The 23,460-nt window shown below is 38.9% G+C and overlaps 1 protein-coding gene across 2 annotated transcripts in view; it reads left to right on the top strand.

Moving 5' to 3' along the window:
- The first annotated feature begins 1,087 nt into the window (after window positions 1–1,087).
- The window catches only part of LOC122647992 (E3 ubiquitin-protein ligase UPL7), a 36,016-nt gene continuing 13,643 nt past the window's right edge, over window positions 1,088–23,460 (top strand). For both annotated transcript variants that reach the window (XR_006331002.1, XM_043841272.1), the window contains exons 1-6: window positions 1,088–1,240; window positions 1,470–1,592; window positions 4,442–4,682; window positions 5,171–5,763; window positions 14,925–15,914; window positions 16,013–16,347. Coding sequence is in view for 1 of the 2 variants with exons in the window: in XM_043841272.1 (XP_043697207.1) it covers window positions 1,217–1,240; window positions 1,470–1,592; window positions 4,442–4,682; window positions 5,171–5,763; window positions 14,925–15,914; window positions 16,013–16,347 (2,306 nt within the window). In the remaining variant the exon portion in view is untranslated. The remainder of the gene's footprint in view (window positions 1,241–1,469; window positions 1,593–4,441; window positions 4,683–5,170; window positions 5,764–14,924; window positions 15,915–16,012; window positions 16,348–23,460) is intronic.

Below are 23,460 nucleotides of genomic sequence, written 5' to 3'. Positions count from 1 at the left end.
TTTGGGGGATAGTACCTTCTACGTGTCATCTATTATCAAATTGAAAACAACGACGAAGTTGGAGTTTTGATTCCTTATAAAAGGCTGCCCACCACCTTATAATTCTTGTTTTCGTGTTTCTAACTTTCTTCCCCACAGTCAAACCTTTGTGAAATTGAAATCACAAAGTAAAGAAATTTGGTGTGGATGATTTGGTTAGACATCTTTTTGTTATGATGCTTATTCAAGCTCAGCAAGAATGAATGGATTCAAAAAATCCGTCTTCCCCAATTTGAAGAAATAACAAAATTAGGGTTTAACAATCAAACGGATTTGGGGAAGATGGTTTTTTAAATGATATTAAGGTTTTTTTTTCAATTTTCATTTCAATCCCTAAACCTTAATTTTCCATTTTCAATCCTAACCAATTTGGAGAAAAAATTTTCAATTGCAACCCTAAACGATTTGGGGAACATGAGGGCAATTTGGTCACTTTATTCTGTAATTTTAATAGATTTTTTATCACAAAGGCATATTCATAATTAGATTCCCTAAAACTAATGTCTAATATCCCAAATTAAAGGACTAGACCAAAGTGCTACAATTTTTTGAAAGTAAGGGAGAATTTGCAATTAAAAAAAGTTGTAAGAGGACATTTAGATAAATAGGCATTTTAAGGGGGGTATTTGTTAAAACCCTTTTTCTTTTGGTAGAAGCCACATGGTGTAAATACTTAATACACTATTAAGAGGAAGATTTAAAAGCGAAGTGAAAAAAAAAAAAAAAATTTTAGTGAAACATGTACTGTACGTGTGTGGTCTGGGCATTTTAAAATGTTGGAGACGAAATGATGAAAATTTTGCTTTATTATCTCAAAGTGTCAGCTCAGTTGGCACTCCTCAAATATTCGAGGTCATGAGTTCAAACCACCTTGGGGTCTATCCTGTATTAATCTCTCCAATTCTTCCCTCCCCCTTCCCTCCTCTCTCTCTCATTTTTATCGGATGCAATTCCCTTAACGGTGCGATTCCTTAGTACCTCTCACAAGAAAAGGGTGGGATCCCCTCCCCCCAGGCCCCGACCCCGACCCCCCAAAAAAAATTGCTTTATTTTTAGGTAATCAGATTACGCAAGATAGGTGGTAATAAGGTGGAGCCTTTGTGAGTTCCCTCTTTCTGAGAGACGAAGCTGTTGGAGTTCGAAGTGGAATAGCGAATGGTGGTGGGCTTCCAATGCCATGGCCGAACCTCGAAAGAAACAGGTACTCCTCCGTTTGTTATTCTTCTCCTTCGATCAAAATCAATGAAAATCCATCCATCTTAACAATCGTTGTATTATGCCCAATTTATTCCATCTAATTATTCAGTTGGGAGTAAAGAGGATGAAATATTACTCTCTAAATCCTTTGAGGTTCTCTCGATTCGTTCTCATGTTCTCACTTGTATGTTGGTACATGGTTGATGGTGTTCCGTGCTGTTTGTTTTCATCAGGTGTCGTTGAGGGGAGCAAGCGCACAGGAGATTACGAGGGATGCCCTTCTCGAGAAAGTTTCTCAGGAAAGAGAACTCCGCAATTACAGCAGACGCGCTGCTGCTGCTGCTCTGTTCATTCAGGTGCAATTTCCCCTCCATATTATGGTACATCAAGAGGGGGTTTTCTTCCCCCACTTTTAAATTGCACGGAGGATGCCAAGTTTGAATAAAAAAAAATCATTAATTTTAAGGTTGATAAAAAATTACAGAAATGATCCATTTCTTGAAGGATCAGTCTTTGTTAAATAAATGGATGGACTGCAGTAGAATACGGAGGAGAATTCCATCAATGCCATGATTGAATAAGTTATTTATGTAAACAAAAATTCAACACTTGGGTTGTCAGAAAGTATATGGATGTCTCATTTCTGTACACATTATTGGTTGTTGAGCTATCTGTAGTGACAACTGCAGTTTTATTGATCAATCTACAAATGAAAATTTTAAAATGTCAAAGATGCACATTTACAAAGAGATTCAAAGGGATAAGTTTAGATGGTGCGGCTTCTAGGGCATATAGGCACCAGGTTTAGGCTTTGTTGACTGTTCATCATGTTGGAATGCCAATGAGTATCTTGTGTTGGCCTTCTAGAATCTGGTTTCACTGTTTCTCAAGCACTTCTGAGAGCAATGAATTTTGTGCATAAAAGATCATTTTTTTTGGGAGGGGGGGGGGTGGGGAAAGAGCCGGGGAGGGGGAGCTCTGACTTTGCCTTCTGTCTTAAGCTTGGTTTGTTTCAATTGGAAAATATTTTAGGGATATTGCCTTAAAGCAAGAGGACATTGTATCGATTTAAAACGGCAAAAATTATTCAATGAAATAAAAAGGGCATACCCAGTGCACGAGGCTCCTGCCATTGCGGGTTTTGGGGAGGGTCATAATGTACGCAACCTTACCCCCTGCTTTCGCAGAGAGGCTGTTTCCAAATTCGAACCTGTGACCACTTGGTCACAATGGAGCAACCTTAACCATTGCTCCAAGGCCAGCCCTCAAATTATTCAATGAAATACCATACAAAAAATTGGAAATTACTTCAGTTTTAGATTTCTGGATGTTGTTTTCCAATAACAAGTTGTGGTATCTTGGCCTTTGTTAGTTAAAACGCGTTTTAAACACTGTACCTGAACTGGCAGATTAAAACGAGTGTTTCCTGTTTTGAGCCGATAAATACGTCAAAAACCAGTCTTTTTTTCCCCCTTATTTTTGTAAACGTTTAAAATGCATTCGCGTTTCCCTTTTTTTTTTTACAAACCAAAAAAATGCTTCTATAAAATTGCCCCAAAATCTCTCTCAAACCTTCATTCGGTCTTTCCTCTCCTTCCATCTCTGAGAAGTGACTCTGCAACTGATTTGCCTGAATCTCTCTCTCTCTCTCTCTCTCTCCCCTCCCTCTCACTGACTCTGCAACTGATTTGCCTGAAACACTCACTCACTCTCTCTCTCTCTCTCTCTCACACACACACACACACACACACACACACTCTGCAACTGATTTGCCTGAAACTCTCTTTCTATCTCTCCCCGCCCCCCCCCACACACAACTGATTTGCCTGAAGCACTCTATCTCTCTCTCTCACACACACACACACACACAGTCTCTGCAACTGATTTCCTGAAACACACACACACTCTCTCTCTCCCTCACACACACACACACACTCCCTGTACGTGATCTTGTTATCCAACCAGTCTCCTGCACTGCTCACTTTACACGAGACTCCAAGAGTTTCAGCGACAGAGAGAGATCTGACTTCACACCGTTGCTTCACAGATCCAGGATGCAAAGAAGAGTTTCAGTGGCAGAGAAAGATCTGATTTGCTTCACAGATCCAGGATGCTTCAAAGAGTGGAGAAGGGAAGGGAAGGCGTTCTGAGAGAGAGAGAGAGCATCTTAAACTAAGTAGAGAAAGTAGCTAAAATTACAAAATAAGCCATTTTGTATTTTATATTCATCTCCATTTGATGGCATTTAGGTAATTTTCCGAAAACTTTGAATCAGAGTTTGAGCAACTTTCCTTGCTTATTTTGGACTAAAATTTGGCCATTGAGATGTATGTGGGGTCCTCTATCACATGAACTAACTCCTGTACTGCCAAGTGGCAAATTGTGAAACGTTACACTTCACTAGGCATAGTGACGTCTAGAAGGACCCTTTATTTAAACTATGCTTAATTTATTGTGGAACAATTTGGCTTTAACTGTGGATGCAGGCATTTAAGTAATAATTCCTCAATGCATGTGTGTATATTACTGTTTTTTTGGTCCCGTCTTTTTGAAATCTTAACTTTTAAAACCCGTAGTGCCCATTTTCGTTTTTTCCCATTCTCGAAATGTTTGACCATATTTTTAGCTGTCCTGACCAAGTTCTGAACTGGTTAAAACACGTCTGTACCGAACATCGTTTTTTTTTTTTACTTTCCTGTTTTGACTATGATCTTGGCCGTGGAGGACACCAACCCCATCATATGGTTGAATTCTTTTCCTTACTCCACCATGCCTAAATCTGCTTCTTTTCATGTGCAATCTAGAAAAGGATGAATATAATTTTTTTGATAAGTTAAATAAAAATCTTTTTTTTTTCCCCATTAAAACAAACAGGGCCTTAAAGAAATGTGTTTCTGATGTCCGCTGTTGGCCTGCAGCTTTTATCTTTTTCTGTTGGAGATCCAGCTTGCTTTCTTCTTTTTCTTCTTTAGCCTAGTTTCATTTTCAGTTAAGCTTGTCAATGCTAACTATGCGAGTGACTTACTCTCCACTTCTGCTAATGGGGCTGATGTGTTTACTTGGTTGATTCTCATTTCCTTTTTATAGATGTGTTTCTAGGATTCTAGATCTGAAGTAATATATTGTTTTTCCTATTAAATGACTTTTTTCTGAATGATGTGCTATTTTAGAGACAATGATTGATCTGGATTCTTCATTCTTTCAGAGAGTTTGGAGGCGTTACAGTGTGACAAAGAAGATATCTGTGCAGCTTCAAGAAGAATGGGAGGCCTTGGTGAATCATCATGATGCTTTGATGACTAGCAGATGGATTTCCTGCAGTTTGTTAAGACCTTTCCTTTTTTTTATTACTTATTCAACAACTGTACATCAGAAGCTTCGATACAAAGATGTGAAGTGTATGCTGACATGCTTCAAAATTCTATTGGAAAGCATAAATTCAACTGGTAGACCATCTCTTTTCTTTACCTTTTTTTTCCCGACAGACTGTCTCATCCTCCTTTTCTATCCGTTACTCTCTTCACATTCATGTGCCCAAAACACAGTTTTCATATTATACTGAAATTTGCATTGTACTTTGTGGGATTTGTCTACTGTATATGCATCACCATTACCTAAATTAGTAATATCATACATCCTTGTGCATCCTTAGCAACTTTATCAAGGTTTAGCAGCTACCCCCTTTTGATATTTCAGCGAATGATGTATTGTGCATTCTGTTCAGAAACAAGCTGGTTATCACAACACTTGCTTACTTTGGTATCCCTTCATTTTATCATAAACTTATCAAGTAACTGCTGTGCTGATCCTTAACATGTTGATAATAACTGTGATTCAGTCTTATTCTTCCCTTGGCTTTGCTTCATTTATTCGTTTTGCCTCTTCTCTGAGAAATCTCTGTTCTACTGACCCTTTGACTATCTCTGTCTTGTAGTATCACAGAAAAACTTCTGTTCTCTGGCTATGGGTACACTTGATGAAAGGAAAACATGGCTCTACCAAGCAAAGAAGTTGATATCAGTGTGCTTATTTATTCTTGCGGAATGTGATTACTCATGTGCAGGGGAGCGGGAGACCATTTTCTTAACTACCCTAGCTATGCGTCTGGTAGTTGCCTTAACTGATCCAAAAGGGTGGAAGAGTTTTAGCAGTGAGAATATTAGGGATTTTGATAGTGCAGGAAAGGAATTGGTCATATGTACAGCATCTGGGAAGAGTCATCTTTACAGTCGTATCAGGAGATACATAATCAAATTGGATCCTCGATTTGCACAGAATCGGAAGAGTGGTTTGCAGATGGAAGATCATTTGTTGATTACTGCTAGTGCAGTAACTTTAGCTTTGCGGCCCTTTCAAGTTATAAAATCGAATTTGAATGATTTTGGACTTTTGGATGGACAAGATGTTGTAGAGCAGTACTGTGTTTTTATACTTACAATTCCTTGGTTTTCTCAGCGACTTCCAACAGTTCTGTTACCTGCTCTGAAGCACAAGTCTATTGTGTTGCAGTGCCTCAGGACTCTACTGGTAAGGCTCATAAAAGTTGGAAAAAGTTTCCTCTGACAATTTAGTTGGGTTAGAAGAATTCTATTTTCATGCTCCATTTACATTTCTAGATTCAATATTCAGTAGGCAACTGGTCTTTAAAGTCTTTGCTTGCTGTTCTATCTGTGACTCAGTGTTGTAAAAGGTGTAGGCATGAGGACCTCTTACGAAGACAAATGTGAGGCTTAAGCCTGTCTCATGCTTCCTCATCTTCTTTTGATATGTGTGGTGTTTTTTTTTTTTTGGGGAGAGAGAGAGAGGGGAAGGTTAAGCCGCATGTAAACCTGTTCTGCTTTTGATAAGAAAAAGAGATTCAAAACCCCTGACATTCATAAATATAATGGAAGACCAGAAGGAGCACAAACCCATATATATATATATATATATATAATTAAATAAATAAATAAAAGGCCAGTGTCAACAGTTTGGCACCAACACATAACTATCAACAAAACCAGTGTCAGCAGTTTGTCTTGTTTAAATTTTTTTTTGAGATATGAACAACCTCTTGATTAATATTACAGTCACATCCCATGTTGTTTAATTGCACATTGAAAAGAAATCATCCATTCTTATTAGGAGGTAATAGAAATTATAGATTTTTATTTCAACAAGCTGTCAGAAAAACCTAAGATGAATGATATGCAGGTTGGTGGTTCCAATTCCTTTCATTTTTAGTAGGGGAACTTTAACTGAAATAGATCCTTAATAAAATGCACATGTTGCCTCATAGGAGGTTTTGTACTTTAAACATATACTTGTAACTCTGCCTTGTCCCAACTAAATGGGGTCAGCTACGTGGAACCTTGCAACGACAAAAGATTAATAAAAGTAAAAATAGCAGAACATAACAGCAATTTCGACACAACTCAGCATAATTCTAACTAAATGGGATCAGCTACATGGAACCTTGCAACGACAAAAGATTAATAAAAGCAAAAAGAACTGAACATAACAGCAATTTCAACACAACTCAGCATAATTCTAACTAAATGGGATCAGCTACATGGATCTTTGTAGCTGAACACCCCCCCCCCAAAAAAAAAAAAAAAAAAAAAAAAGAAAAAAAAGGAAGAGGAAAACAGAACCTAGACTAATAGTCTGGAATGGCCATCCCTAATCACTGACTATTGCAATGTGGACTGCTGTTTTAGCCAGTCTGGCTGTTGGATAGATGGGGAATTACATAGATAGGCCACATTTCAAATTTAATGGTCTATGCTAAACATACGTCCCATCATGATGGGCTTATCCTCTTGTTTTTTTAATGCATCCTGAATTCAAATAGAATTGATTGTTTCAAATATTTTTAAAGCATTATACTGACACATGACAATATGTCTTTATGATTTTTTTGAGGAAAGAACTAGTGATTGATGCAGTGAGTGCACTCCATGGCCAGGAATAATAAGGGAGTTTAATCTCACATCGGCCGGGTAATGTACAACAATTTTGCTTATGACCTTGGGAAGGGTCTCTCCACCTTGAAGCTCAGGCTTTAATTTTATTTAATCTTTTATTAGTATTCATATTATCAATTTTTATTTTTAAAATATATATATATTGTTTTTTATTTTTTATTATAATATTTTCTTCAATTTATAATATATATTATATATTAGGGTAATCTTTTGCGTCACTATGTCAAGTAAGCAGTCCACTTCACTAAGACTTTTTTATTCTTATTAATGCTTTTGCTAAGTTACAGTGGAGAGATATTTCTTGTAAAAACACCTTTAAAATATTACCATACCAAATCCCTCCCCATTCCTCTCCGCACCGGCTCTTCATGCCCCTGCTCATTGCCTTGGAGACCAGCATCTTTGGTCTTTTGGGATCAAATGATGGGGCATCAAGGGTCAGCATGGTCCACCACTATACTTCCTGAACTAATATTATTTATATCTTATTTTATATTAGTAGGTTAGTCTTTTGCGTCACTATGTCAAGTGAAGCAATCCACTTCATTATGACATTTTTACCCTTATTAATACTTTTGCTGAGTTACAGTGGAGGATATTTCTTGTAAAAACTCCTTTAAAATATTACCGTACCAAAGCCCTCCCCCTTCCTCTCCGCACCGGCTCTTCAATCCCCTGCCCCCGTTCCCGCTCCCGCTCCCACTGAATCACTTTGTCTTGGGCCTTCTCTACATGCTCGATCTCCATTGCCTTGCAGACCAGCATCTTTGGTCTTTTGGGATCAAATAATGGGGCATCAAGGGCCAGCATGGTCCACCACTATACTTCCTGAACTTTTCACATTCCTCAAACCTGTAAAGCATGGTAGTGGGTATCGCCAAGCACGAGATTTTGCATTCTGATGTGGGTCCTCCCATTTAGAAAATCTTAGGGACACACATACACGAAGCCTTTCAACCAATGCCACACGCCGATGAGATCTACAGTCAATGGGCGAAGGATCAGTGGGGGAGATGGAAAGAAGGTGGGTGAGACTGCTGCTCCTTTTAATTCTCCTTTTCTTGCCGAATCTATCCCATATGGCAGCCATAACATGCCATGCTGTGTGTGAAGCAGCTGACAAGGCCTTGGCCATAGCAGCCAAGGGACGAACAAGGTGGTGCAGAGCAATCCTGAAGAGCTGTCTCAAGTTGAAATTGAAGAAGAGAAAACAAAGGGTCGCAGCAATCGACGCGACTGTTCGATCGAAGTGACGAGGAGTCAGTGTCCTTGGATTGAACTCGAAAGAGAAGTAGAGATTGTCAGGGGCTCAAGTGCAGCGAAGGGTTCATGTACTGGGGCGGCTGGTCCTAGGTTGCTGGAAGTTCTCATTGCAGACCCTACAACTGCTGTTGAGTCTGCGGGAGCCTTCAGAGATCAGGCATAGCTTTTTGATACTCACTGTAGCAGGGCAGAGCCTTAGAATACCAGAACTGAGAGAGTGAAGAGAGGAGATGGAGAAGAGGGACAGGAGAGAAAACTTGTGATTGAAGTGATCAGCCTCCTGTCCCATCGCTTTATTTATAGGTTTAACTTACAACCAATAACTCCAATTACAACTAGGAATCATAATGTAACTAGAACTAAGACTTAGAAACCTAATCTAAGTACAAGGACACCAAAGCAAAGAATCTCAATTAGAACTAGGAATAGTCTAATCGAGATTCTCTTAGCTCGATACTTTAACCCTCCCCCTCAAGCTGGAGCGTACAAATCACCAAGACCCAGCTTGAAACAATTTTTTTGGAAAGCAGGTCCAAACAGAGGCTTGGTAAACATATCACCAAGTTGATTAGCAGTGGAAACGAATGGCGTAGAAACTAGCTTCTTCATAACAGCATCACAAACAAAATGATAATCAACTTCTATGTGCTTAGTCCTCTCATGAAATACTGGATTGCTAGCAATGTAAATAGCAGCCTGATTATCACAAAACATCTTCATAGATTGAGTGATAGGGAACCCCAACTCCTGAAGCAATGACTTAATCCACATTAACTCAGTTGTAGTATGTGCCATCGCCCGATACTCAGCTTCAGCATTAGACCGGGCGATAGTAATTTGTTTCTTGCTTTTCCAGGTGACTAAATTACCACCCACAAAAGTACAATAGTCTAATCGAGATTCTCACAACTCGATTTTTTAACACTCACAAAAGGTCTTCTCCTTCGACTTTGTGCCCTCACCGCCATGTGTCTGACAGAGATTTAGCGGGATCTTCCACAGTAAATTCTTTCTTTGATTCTGTGATTCTGTTCTCCACGAATGAACCCTCGAACTCTTGCAAGAATTAACACCTCATCGGAATTTCAAAATGGCTCGGTTTCTGATTGGCAAAAATGTTCTCACGTTCACCTATATTCCTGAAAATAGGTTAAAAATTCTGCTGACGGTGTTAGTTCCCGCTGAGAGTCTGTTAGTCTTCTTGTTGGGAAAGACACGGTTTTGAGTTGTCCAACAAACACCGTTCTGAAATGTTGTTTCCTCGTCGTCAATTGATCCTTCGGCATTTGAATCGATCTCGTTCGTGTTTGATTTGATCTTAACTTGGAAAACAAACAGATGTGAAGACAAAGTGATGGGCGATCTGTTGGACTTCCTAATCGAGAAATGCAAAAGGTTGATGCACGCGACAGAGGGAAGGAGACGGTGGCTACAAGTAGAAAGCAAGGGAGAATGCCAAATAGGGAGGGGAGGGAGGGAGAGAGAGCCGGAGGAAAATGGAAGTTCTTCCTACAAGATTCTATTAGGGGTGAATTTATAATTCTACCCCTTCATTTCAAGTCATTGAAACAATTGAGGTGGATAGATAGAAGTATAGTGAAGTAAACTACTTTACTCTTCATAGTGACATGTAGGAGGACCCGATATATTTGTATATTTTTAAATAATATTTAGAAGCAATCAAAACTCACCTAATGGCAAGGCTTTCTGCTTCGCTATTGGGGTCACAACATTCTTGTGGAGTTTGTCACCTTCATAAACAACCTCATCACAACCAACAACAACTCAACCTTATCCCAACTAAATGGGGTTGGCTACATCGATCCTTGCCCTTCAATCAGCTCTATTCAAGGTCATACTTGATACAAGGCCTAAACTATGCTTGTCTTTCCTCACCACTTTTCCTAAGGTCATTTTAGGTCTGCCTCTGGCTCTTTTAGTTCCTTCAATATAAATCAAATCACTCCTCCGTACTGGAGCATCCAAAGGCCTCCGTTGAACATGGCCATGCCACCTCAAACGACTTTCTCGTAGCTTATCATGTATCGGAGCTACTCCCAAACCAGCTCTGATATGATTATTCCTTACTTTATCCTCCCTAGTTTTGACACTCATCCATCTCAACAACCTCGTCACCATTATCCTTAATAAAATTTATCTGGTTGTCTTCCTTCTTGGTAGGACAAAAAAAGAAAAGAAAAAAAGAAGATAAATGACCAAATTCTCCACATTGATAACATGCATTGGAAGTTTGTTTACTCTTATTTTTGTCTTGGGAAACGGTCTTAGGCTTTTCTCCACCTTGTGGATTTGAATCTCCCATGGGTTTTGTAAAAAATTCTCTTGTCTTTTGGAGACTTACTAAACCTTGTCAATCCGCCTAAGGGAATTTCTTTTTAATTTTTCTTTGGTCTTTGATGGCCAATTGGTGTGCTTCCTCAAGGGCGTTCAAGTGGTGTAAAGCAATTTTATCTTGAATAGAAAGCTTTAAACCACTAACATATTTAGCTACCAATTGATCATCTTCTTCATGTAAATCAAGTCGGTGTAAATATTTAAATTTTTTTGGTATAATCATTCATACTTTGGTCACTCGTTTGCTGAAGATGATGAAATTTCTTTGATAATGTTTGAGAAAAATCAAGAGGGAGAAATTTCTCATCTAACCTCTCTTTCATATCCGTCCAATTATTAATTTGGCGGAGACCTCTCCTTTCTTGGTTTTATTGAAATTTTTGCCACTAAACCAAGGCATGACCTGTAAGTTTTGTGGCCACAAAATCGTTCTTTCTTTCCTTCCATTTAAAAAAGTTTCAATAGAAGCAATCCAATCAACAGTTTGAAATTGAATTTACCATCAAAGTCATTTACATCCGCTCGAATGCTCTTGTCAGATTTTTTCAAAGCTCGTTCCAACTGTTCAATCACCCAATTTGCGGATGTGCTTGTTGGGATTGAATCGAAGTAGAACTTGATGAATCGTCACGATCGTCATTATGCAGTTCTTTGGGGATGCGTAAAGTTGTTGAAGTTGACAGATTGCTTGTTGAAACCATCGTTGGAAGCTGTCACAAAACCTCTTTCGTCATTTGTTGGAGGTTTTCATCTGCTTGCCGCAATTGATTCACTTTATCTTGTAATGCAACTTCTTATAATGCGACTGTACGTTGGTTTCCCTTTTCTCTTAGCATTGGGAAAACGTACAAGCTCCAAGATTGGAGCCCACTTTGCTAGCAAGTTGATGTATGCCAAGCTTGAAAGGCAAAGAAAGTAGAAATAAAAGAAAGAAATTTGAAAGATTTCGCTAACAAGCAATAAGCTTACAAGATATATAACTTTGGGACTCGCTGAACCCAAGGGTGGGGAATCACTCAACCCAACTAAGAGGACACCCTCAACTCTCAAAGGGCTCAATAGCTTGACAATATGTTTGATTCAAAAACTGCCCTTCAAAATAACAATACACATATTTGAAGGAGATGAAAAGAAAGATGTTGGGAAGGGAGGGGGAAGAGGGAGCCGTTGGAGCCTTTGGGGAAAAGTAAAAAAGAGATAATGTAGCTCTAAATAGGAGAAGGATCCTATTAGAGGCCAAGCAACAGGATCTCAATGGGGCTGCTGGTTTGAATGGGCAAAATAGGTAAACTAGGGCAGAATTAGGGTTAGGATTAGGGATTTGAGCTAGGGTTTTGTTTAGTATTGATGTGCAGGTCAACAGGAAGCTAATGGAATAGGTTCTGAATAGGTTTAAACAGAAATTAAAATTCTGAAACTCTAGGGTTAGGGTTTCGGGTTTTAGGTTTTAGGAAAACAATGGAATTTAGGGTTTAAAGTGGTGTTTAGGGGCTGGGCTTGGGATCGAGTGCTCTAAAGAGTAAGGGGGAGACTTGATGGTAATTTGGGCTGAATTGGATGGCTAATTAGGTCTGAACAGGTTTTTGACTATTTAGGGTTTTAGTGGAGATGAAGGGGAATTAGGGTTTAGCTATTGAAGATGGGGCAGCAGGCTAGGTCGAGTGGAGGGGTTAATGTAGTGATGCTGTGTCTGAAGTTTGAGGGGATTTGGATGATAGGATATGGCTGGAAGTGTGGTTTTTTGAATTTTAGGGTTTTATGTGAGTGAGGGGATTAGGGTTTTTGATGGACAGTTGAGGCTGCAGGTTAGGTCGAGTGGAGGGAGGGCAGTAAGGGATCTATGGTTAAATTTTGGATGAAAACTGATGAAGGATGAAGGCTGTACAGAATTTAGAACACTAGGATTTATGGAGGTCGATGGGAATTTAATGGAGACTTAGGGTTTTGATGGGATTCAAATAAAATTAAAAAGGGGAATGATTGGGAGGGAGGATGAATGGAAAAACAGAATTTAAGCTTCAAGCTTACAGCAAGAATCCACCGGCAGAAGCTTGAAATTGAAGGAACCTCCCGATCTTCTCGATGCAAGGAGTCGCAGGAATCCACCCACCCTATCCACCTTGAAATCCACAAGGATATACACTCTCAAAGGAGCAGGAACAGCAGCAGCAGCAACAGCCGACAGCAGCAAAACAGACTTTTTTTATTCAAATTTCAAAATTCAGTGTGGGGGAGCCCTCCACGATTTACTCTATTTATAATAAGGCTTTATGCCAAATCCTACTACAACTTAATGACTTCTCCTTCACAAAATCGTGGAAGGGAAGGAATTTAAACTAAAACTAATAACTTAAAATAGTAAAAGACCTATTTAACCCTACTAACTTAAGTTAAAAGATATCTAACTTAAAACAACTAATTTAAAAGAAGATTCCATACTAACCAATAGGATATAAGGACCTACTAACCAATAGGAACACTTCACTTAAATTAGACCAGTTGAACCACTTGGGTGCAACCAATTCTAAACCGGTTCAATCTAAAAACAGGAAAATAAACTAAGTATGGAAAATAATAATCCTAATCTATGGCTCCCTAATCAAGCCCTAAGTTCAGGGCTTCTTCTTCTTCTTCTTCTTCTTCCTACTTGGAGCTGCATCAAGAGACGTAGGGGATAGGTGGGGGTGTTAGTGGAGGATGACGCCATCATTCTCCCCCACTTTGAAAGAAATCACTCGTTTTGAAGTATATCTTGATTTGAAAAGGGAGGTGAAGTTCCCGTTAAAGAGAGGTGTTTGGTAAAATTTTTCAATTGGTAAATATTGTGATGAAATTTGGTGTGATGTTTTGCCTATGGATGCATGTCATATATTACTAGGAAGACCATGACAATTTGATAGAAAAATTACTCACAACGGAGTGGAAAATACATATTCTTTTGTTTGAATGGGACAATATTTATTGATGCTTTTGAAAAATGTTCCTTGACGTGGTACCTCCAAAGAGGAGAAACCAATTTTTTTATCCTAAAATTTTTTTGAGAAAACTTGCCATAAAAAAAATGATTCTATTGCCTATGCTCTTATTGGACGTTGTCAAATGGTATTAGAGCGGGTTGTCTGTTCACCGGTCATGTGGGGGCCCATGGCCCAAAGCTGGGGGAGTTGATGCAGTGGGTGCACACCATTGCCAGGAATGGGAGGGGAGATTAATCCCACATCGGTCGGGTAGTGTATAGCAGTTTGGCTTATGACCTTAGGAAGGGCCTCTCCACCCTGAAGCTTGGGCTTTTGGGTTGGACGCTGTCAGTGATGCAGTGAATTAGTAGCATTACTGGTATTGGTCAAAGATATTTCAGTTTAACTAATTTTATTTGTTTTCTCTTGTTTGCTGTTAGCGATAGGGTTAGTTTTGTCTATTTTGTGTGCTGGCTATAGATATGGCGGCTGTAGTGTGTGATCGTATTACTAGCAAGTAGAGTTGTAATGGGTTTGTTTTTCACATTCTATAGCTTTGCCCACTTCTAATCATCTAATGTATATAGCCTGGACCAAGGTGAACCTAGCTAGTTGGCATGTTGTTAAGTCCCCTCTGGATCACCTGACTGGTCGAGTTTAGCCAGGTCACTTCTGATGGCATCTGAAGTAATATACAACCATGAAATATTAAGTTTGGACCAGTTCTTGGTTTTAATGAGATGGCTTCATCAATTCACTGTTTCATGGTTCATTGTTGTTTCTGGTGCAAATCTGGTTTTGGGATAGATTTGAACTGTTTAAGGGTCCTATTCTTGTCCTGCTTTCCAACTAACTAGGTTGGAAATTGCAGTATTGTCCATGTATTTGGTATCTTTAATAGACATGCTTTTTTCTTTTATGTTTCATGATAGAAATTTATCTTGCTAATTGCAAATGAATAAAATTTTATTTGTGCAAGTAGAACCTTGATCTCGTGTCTGCATCTGTGTTTTGGTGGGGAGGTGGTGGATGTTTTAGTTCCTTTTTCCAGTTATAAATTCCATTTTGACCTTGTCTAATTTAATTAGCCTCAATATTGCAATTGGAACGACGAGGGAACTGATCAAACAGTGGCAGGTGGTGGCAGATCTCAAAGGAGAAGATTTTTTTGGAGATGTCAAAGTTGGATCAATCAGAAGTAGCTGGTTGTTGTCCTAAGGAGATTCCAGCTGTTGGTTGGGCTCTTGCTAATATTATAAACCTTGCTACAGAGTCTGACAATGATTCAGCAGATTCTCAACAGTTTGCTCAAGGCTTAAACTGCAAGCTATATATTCATGTCAGTATCACTGTTGCAGAGAACTTATTGGCCTGCTTTCAAGCTGTTGGACAGATAAAGAAGGGGAACCATGGTTGTCAAAATACTATTGATGATTCTAGAGGAACTGTTGATCCAGACAGTTGTGTGACTGAGATAATTGGATCCTTAAAGATGTCATACATAGACCTTCTTAAGCCTGTTCATCTGCAGTGGCATCTTATGACACTTTTGACAATTGTAAATAAGGATGATTTCATTCTGGAGCCGGATAATTCTCCAGATGAATACTTGGGGAAGTTGGAACTGCTTGATATTGTATATTTTTATTCTTACATGCTGAGAATATTTTCTTACTTGAATCCAACTGTTGGTTCATTGCCTATACTGAACATGCTGTCTTTCACCCCTGGATTTCTTGTTACTCTATGGGGAGCATTGGAAGATTCTATTTTTCTTGGAAAAAATCATACTGCAGAGGACAATAAGCCTTGCACAAGTGGTGTTCCTGGGAATCAAAATGATAGTAGTTTTCAGAAAAAGCAAAGACGTACCGCAAAAGATGCAGGAAATAAATGGGTCACCGTACTGCAAAAGATCACTGGGAAGTCATCTGCTGATGTGGATTGTATGCATTCATTCAACTGCTCTAGGGACAGTTCATATGAGGGTGATTCTTGTGATTCATGGGATGTTGAACCTGTGAGGCAGGGTCCTCAAGGCATTTCAAAAGACATGTCATGCCTGCTGCATCTGTTTTGTGCCACATATTCTCACTTGCTTTTGATACTTGATGACATAGAATTCTATGAAAAACAGGTAAATTAATGCTGGGTTTGTTTTGGTGGTCCGAAATCATCTACCTGTTTCAGTATTTTTAAATGCTTCGTCTTTGCATTGGTTTTGTCTTGAGATAGGTTCCCTTCAAGCTGGAGCAACAGCGAAAAGTTGCATCAGTTCTCAACACTTTAGTGTATAATGGTTTTTCTCATAGTAATGGCATGCAAAATGTGCCGTTAATGGATGCTGCAGTTAGATGCCTTCATTTGTTATATGAGAGGGATTGCAGGCACCCATTCTGTTCTCCTTCTCTGTGGCTTTCACCTGCTAGAAAGAATCGGCCTCCAATTGCAGCAGCTGCTAGGGCTCATGAAGTTATATCTACGAATCTGAGATTGGGTGATGTCTCCACTATTCCAGGCATGAGTTCTGTTATAGCTACTATTCCACATGTATTTCCTTTTGAAGAGAGGTAAATTTTTCGTAGACCTTCAAAGATTGTGATTCGTTTTTTTTTTTGGTGTACATGCTAACCATAGTTGTCAAGGCGTCGCCTTAGTATTTGTGTTAGAGTTTATACGTTGTAGGGGTACTTTAGGAACTAGTTAGTTAACTAGTTAGCCACTAACTAGTTCCTAAAGTACCCCTACAACATATAAACTCTAACAATTTGACCCCCCCTCAAATGCCTTGGGTCGCCTAACGCTTTGACAACTATGATGCTAACAGCTCAGGCACCTTTATTTTTCCCTTATATTGAATGCCTCTTGTGATTTAGTCTCACAACTGCAAAAATTGTATTTTTGGGGTTTGTAGAAATTATTATAGACTATTGTTATTCCAGTTATTCATACCTGTACAATTCTTATTTAATTCAGAAAATTGTTGTGAGATTTTATTGTTATTACCCTGACTGCAAATGAGTTAGTCAACTCTTTGACTTTTAGTTGTAAAATAGACATCAGTTGGAGATTCTGCGATCACTCTTATTGTTATTGCCAACTGCAAATGAGTTAGGCAACACTGAAACCTTTATTTGTGAAATAAACACTTGAAGATATAAAGTCCATTTGCTAAATGCTTAGAGAGGAGCTGTGGAGGGACATTAGAGAAGCAAGGTTTTTTTTTTTTGGTAAAAGAGATGCGAGGTTTTAATAAAAGGAAAAAATGCGAAGCTTAAAACCGCCAATATACATATATTCTGATGAGAACTGGGTTGGGAAACCCTTGATGTTTTCAATGGTTGGACGGATCATGCATAAAAGAGATCTTACCTATGAGGATCAGAAGAGGAGACCAAGTTGGCACCTTCTTCTCCCATTTATTTTATGGGCTAAGGAATCTGTTGACCACTTGTTCTTATTGCCATTTGCTACATGTCTGATATCATATATTGAGGTTATTTCAGAATTCAGATTGCCCAGGTAAGTGTCCTATCAGTGTAAAAGAGTTAGTTTTGGTATAGCACATTTTAAGCACAAGGGGAAGGGGAGGTGTTTTGTTAACATCCTTGTGGTGTATTTGGGAGGAGAGGAATGTGAAACTTTTTCTGTGACAGGTTTGCAAAATCTGAAGTGGTGATTGATTGGATTATCATCAAGGTTGCTCTTGACTCTTGAGTCTTCGATGGAGTGTTTGAAGGCATCCCAAAGGAGATCGTGTTTATGGATTGGAAAACCCTTGATGTTTTCAATGGTTGGACGGATATGATGGTTCTTATGTGGCAGGTGCCTCCAAATGGTGAGTCAACTTAAATGTTGATGGTTGTTCTCTTGGAAGCCCTGGCGGATTTGGTTTGGGTGGCACTATTAGATTTCCTAAATTCCTAGAGGTTGGTGTTTGGGCTTTTCTGGCTCTATTAGGGAAGGGGACTCTATTTGGTTTGGACTTTGTTCGTCATGCTGGTTTTTTTAGGGTGATTCTGGAGGGAGATTGGAAGAATAAGATTTGAAATTTCGGTTTTGACCTTGTTTGAAATCGAAATATTTCGGATTTCGGCCTTGGTCTAAACCGAAATATTTCAGGTTTCAACCAAAACCTTGCTAAAGCCCTGCATGTTTTGGCTGATGGATTTGATAGGGCATTTTGGTGGTTAAATGACCATATTTTGGCCGAAGGGAGGTGATTAGATTCTCTACCGATTACAGGCCTTAGCAGCACCAAGCATCAACAATCGAAAGAGAATCAAATTTCTGAACATAACTGGGGCGGTAACATAAGAGACAGAGATGGTTCCAGATTTGGTTGCATAACCCCCTTTTGGATTTCGTTCTGAAACTGGGAGTGGTAAATTGCTTCCAGTAGAGGGAGATCTTCCTCAACTCTCGGCCCAAACTAGAATCAATCGATTGAGCTCTAGTAGCTCTTCTCTCAGCCAACAGTACTGGCAACGACCGTAAACCAGAGGTGTTGCAGATTACAATAGAAATAAAAGAGAAGATAAGAAAAGGATCAACACAGAAGGGGAGAAAGAGAAAGGAGAGGAGAGAGCAGTGAATCAGAGGAGGGAAGAAAGGTATGCACATAGCTCTTGGCAGCAGCTTTAAACAAAATTCTTCAATTTCTAAATCTCAAATCTGAATAATACGCTGGTTATAAGAATATTTAAAGACTCAACAATCCTATTCCTACCATGAAATTGAAATTGACTTCCACTCTACTTTGGACTCTAAATTGAAATAGATTCTAACTCTAACTTGCTACTAATGACTCTAACAAGATTAAAAAAAAGTAAAATGACATTATTGTCCCTAATTTAACCTACGCCTAACTGCATCAGTCAGACAAGGAAGAAACATCTATCTCCATGTCTATATTGCCATCCTCCTCATCTGGTTTGAACCTGCGGCCCAGCTCTCTGGAATAACCTATATGTGTGGGGGCACTTGCACCATATTTGTCATCCTGTGTAGTATGATCAAACTGAGTCTCGCATGTGAATTGGATAGGCTCTGGCTCCTCCTCCACCTGGTCCTACTCCTCTCCAAGGGATGCAAATTTATTGTCACCACCACCATCACCATCTTCAAATTGAATAATTGAGTAGAAGAATTTTCAGAGCAAATATACATGTACTTCAAATCCAAACCAAAATTGAAATCCAAAGAGAAAAACAATAACACATTCTGAACAAAATTGCAGATTCTGTTGAAGAACTAATATTAGAGCAGCAGAATAGGAAAAGAGAATGAACGAAAGGTTACTGTGGCAGAAGTTAATGAAGCCTTTAGAAATATGAAAGTTGGCAAAACTCTAGGCCCGGATGAGATTCCAATTGAAGTTTGGAAAACCCTAGAAGGTTGTGGAGTTTTTTGGTTAACCAATGTGTTTAATGGGATTATGAACACAAGGCAGATGCCAAATGATTGTAGAAGAAGCATTGTAGTCCCGATCTACAAAAATAAAGGTGATATCCAAAATTGTAATAACTATTGAAGAATAAAGCTAATGAGTCACACTATGAAACTGGGGAGAAGGTTATTGAAGCCCGTTTGAGAAGAGATACTTATATCTCGATGAACCAATTTGGCTTTATGTCAGGTAGATCCACGATAGAAGCTATCTACTTATTGAGGAGGCTCATGGAAAGATATAGAGATAGCAAGAAGGATCTCCATATGGTCTTTATCGACTTGGAAAAAGCCTATGACCGAGTCCATAGAGATCTAATCCAACATGTTCTAGTGAAGAGAGGAGTGTCAGTAATGTAGTCCTAGAATAGGAAATAATCCTACTAGGAGCCAAGTAGAATCAAGCTTTGGTCAAGCCTGCTGTATAGGGCTGGTTAGGGGCTGTTTTAGGGCAAAATTAGGGTTTAGGATGGGAATTTGGGAATGGGGCTTATGGGGTTTTAATTTGCAGGTCTAGGGGGTCATTATGATATAAAAATATCTGAATTTGGATCAGATTTAAATTCCTGCAGATATTAGGGTTAGGGTTTCGGGTTTTTAAAATTAGGAAAATAGCCAAAACTAGGGTTTACAGTAGGATTCAGGGGCTGGGGTTGAGGTCGAGTGTTAGAGGGACTAGGGGGAAGATTCGGCTGCAATATGGAGAATTTCTGATGGCTGAATATGCTTAAACAGAAATTTAGGGTTTTAGGCTTATGGGGATTAATGGGGAATGAAAGGAAAGATAAAAACAGAAATTTAAGATCCAAACTTACGCTGGAATCCTCCGGCAGCAGCTTGAATTGTTGAAGGATGAAACCACCTTCGAATGAGAGACCCTCCCAGTCGTCACGGCGTAAGGAGTCGCAGGATTCCACCCACCCTTCCACCTTGATGTATCCGCAAGGATGCAAACACTCTTGAAGAGCAAGGAGCAGCAGCAACAATCAACCAGCAGCAGAAAACAGTGTTTTAATTCAAATATCAATATGTGGGGGAGCCTCCCAGGTTGCTTTATTTGTAATTAAAGGCCAAAGGCCAAGTCCTAATACAATCTAACTTCCTCTTCACTTAAAATCGTGGAAGAGATCTAATTACAATCAAATTACTAATTTAAAACAATAAAATATCCTAACTACCCCTACTAACTTAAAATAAGAGAATCTAACTTAAAAACAACTAATTTAAAGTAGATCCCATGTTAGCCAATAGGATATAGGACCTATTGACCAATAGGAACACTTCACTTAAATTGGACCAATTGAACCAATTGGATGCAACCAATTCTAAACCGGTTCAATCTAAAAATAGGAAAATAAACTAAGTATTGGGCTAATCCCGTATGCAACCTATATGCCCCTAGTTTAGTCTCATTAAAGTAGCCTAATACATAAAAAACCCTTGGGAACAAAGGCCCAACATGTATATAACCCAACCCTAGGCCTATTTCTAAAGAAATAAGCCCTATTTGGTGATCATTTTGCATCAGTCAATAAATATGTGGATGTCATTAAAGATATGTATGAGGGCGTAGTGATTAGTGTGAGATCTGTGGGAGGTCAGGGCAAGGAATTCTCAATTACGATTGGATTACATCAGGGTTCAACCTTAAGTCCTTACCTTTTTTGCGCTTATCATGGACGATTAACCAAGAGTATTCAAGACGAGGTCCCATGGTGTATGCTCTTCACCGATGATATCGTTTTGGTGGATGAGACAAAAGAAGGGATTGATTCTAAGTTGGAGCTTTGGAGGTCAACCTTGGAAACAAGAGGCCGTAAGATTAGTAGAAATATGAGGGGTAATTTTATTCATACTATGATGGATACTGATATGGTGTGAATTGAGGAAAGATAGATATCATAAAATGACTATTTTAGATATCTGGGGTCTATCATAAATAAAGAAGGTGAAATAGAGGATGATGTTTCACAGAGAATTAAAGTGGGATGGATGAAGTAGAGAGATGTGTTCGGAGTGTTGTGTGACCGACATATTACTTTAAAGCTTAAAGAAAAGTTCTATAGAATTGTTGTTCGACAGGCCATGATGTATGGGGTAGAATGTTGGGCAATTAAGAAGTGTGATATTGATAAGCTTTGTGTAGCAGAGATAAGGATGTTAAGATGGATGTGTGGAAAAACAAGGAAAGATAAAGTATGGAATGAACATATAAGATCGGACTTAGGAGTTGCCGCGATCAATGACAAACTCCTTGAGAGACGTTTAAGGTGGTATGGTCATATTCAATGGAGGCCTAGGGACGCCCCAGTAAGGAGGAGTGATATGATTTCGATTCAAGAAGCTAAAAGAGCTAGGGGCAAACCTAAATGATCATAGGAGAAGTGGTGACGAAGGAAATGCATAGTCTAGGTCTTGTACCAAGTATGACCTCGGACAGAGCCTATTCCCTATTGGAGGGCAAGGATCCATGTCGCAGACTCCATTTAGCTGAGATTCTCCTGACGTGCTGGGCTGTGCCTCTTTCCTCTTACTATCTTTCATCTTTCATTTTTCTATTTATTTCCCATCTTTTATGTCTTTTTTCTTTCTTCATTTCTCATCTCTTTCCCATCTCTCTTGTCCCATCTTTTCTTTCCCCTTTTTTTTTTTTTTTTTTTGTTAGAACACTGTTTTCTCTACTTTTTTATGTTTGGATCCATGTAGCTGACCCCATTAAGTTGGGATAAGGCAGTGTTTGTTGTTGTTGTAGAATAGGAAAAGAGAATGACTAAGCAATTTCCTAACATCTTCGGATGAATGAATCATAATTTGAACCTGTGATTCTATTTGATAGCAGCAAACTTGTAAAGAAACATAAAAAAGAAAGAAGATATAATAGAGAAGGAGAATATTAGAAGAAAGAATAGAGAATCAGAGAGAAGAAGAGACAAGAATAATTGATGGAGTCAATACAGGAAATGAAGTTAAATTTCCTTTCAACCAACTGTCCAAAATGTGTGGTATAGCATATAGAGCTGACTTATAATGGAACTCTGAACTTGACACCCTTTGAAAGAAGTCTGGTCATTTGTTATTTAAGGCCGTAACTAACATATGACCAGACTTTTTTTAAATAAAAAGGCAGTTACATAGTCCTCACTTAAAGACAAATAAATAAATAATAAGACCTACTCCTCCTGTCATGTGGTCCACTTGTATGGGCCCAAAATTGAGCCTTTTGGGGGCTGATCATTTGAGTGGGTGCTGCTGGATTTCATCAGTTTGGGCCTGGGTTTCCAAGTAGGATCAGGGTTTTCAAGCCATTGTACTGCTGCCACATTAGTTTCTCTATGGAAACTCGTTGTGAAGACACAAGATTATTCTGTTGGGTGGGGCTTAATGGTCCATTCTTCTCTTATTGTTTCTGGGTTGTGCTGTTTCTTGTGTAAGGGAGGGGATGGAATATGGAGAGATGGAGTTAGTCTGATCTTTGTTGGTGTGGTTAGGGATTTGTTTTTGGAGCATAGGGGGTGGGGTGGGAGATGGGGGGTTTGTCTTTTGGTTTGGGTTACTTCTTCTATGGGAATGGTCAGCTTTCTTTGTCCTTTTTTCTCTCAAGATATCTATTTCTTTTGTTGCCAATCAATAGGAGGGTGGGGGGGGGGGGGGTGGACCTTGTGCAATTATCTGAATTTGAAGAACATAATGATATATAGGGGTGGATAATGAAATAGCATTACATGATCAAACTATCCACTATTGAATTAGTACCTTATTCCAAAACAGTTGGTGTAACAGTGGAACTTGGGGCTTGATTTGTCATTATGATCATATAATTTGGACCTTCTGATCGAATTTGTATTGTCAAAACGTATCCAATTTTTAATTTCAAAATGATGCTCACTAAAAAAAAACACAAAAAAGATAAGGGTCAAACTCACTGTTCTGTAAAACTAACTAGAGCTGCAAGAAAGGAACCCCAGCCAAAGATGCCTCTGTTGGGGCTTTCCATTGGTATTGAATTTGAAGAACATAGTGATATAAAGGGGTGGATAATGAAATAGCATTACATGATCAAACTATCCACTATTGAATGAGTACCTTATTCCAAAACAGTAGGTGTAACAGTGGAACTTGGGGCTTGATTTGACATTATGATGATTTAATTTGAACCTTCTGATCGAATTTGTATTTTCAAAAGGGTTCAAATTTTTAATTTCAAAATGGTGCTCACTAAAAAAAAAAGAAAAAAA

This window comes from Telopea speciosissima, unplaced genomic scaffold, assembly GCF_018873765.1.
Source record: "Telopea speciosissima isolate NSW1024214 ecotype Mountain lineage unplaced genomic scaffold, Tspe_v1 Tspe_v1.0348, whole genome shotgun sequence".
In the NCBI taxonomy this organism is placed as follows: domain Eukaryota; kingdom Viridiplantae; phylum Streptophyta; class Magnoliopsida; order Proteales; family Proteaceae; genus Telopea; species Telopea speciosissima.
This window is presented reverse-complemented; position numbering and strand designations above follow the sequence as displayed.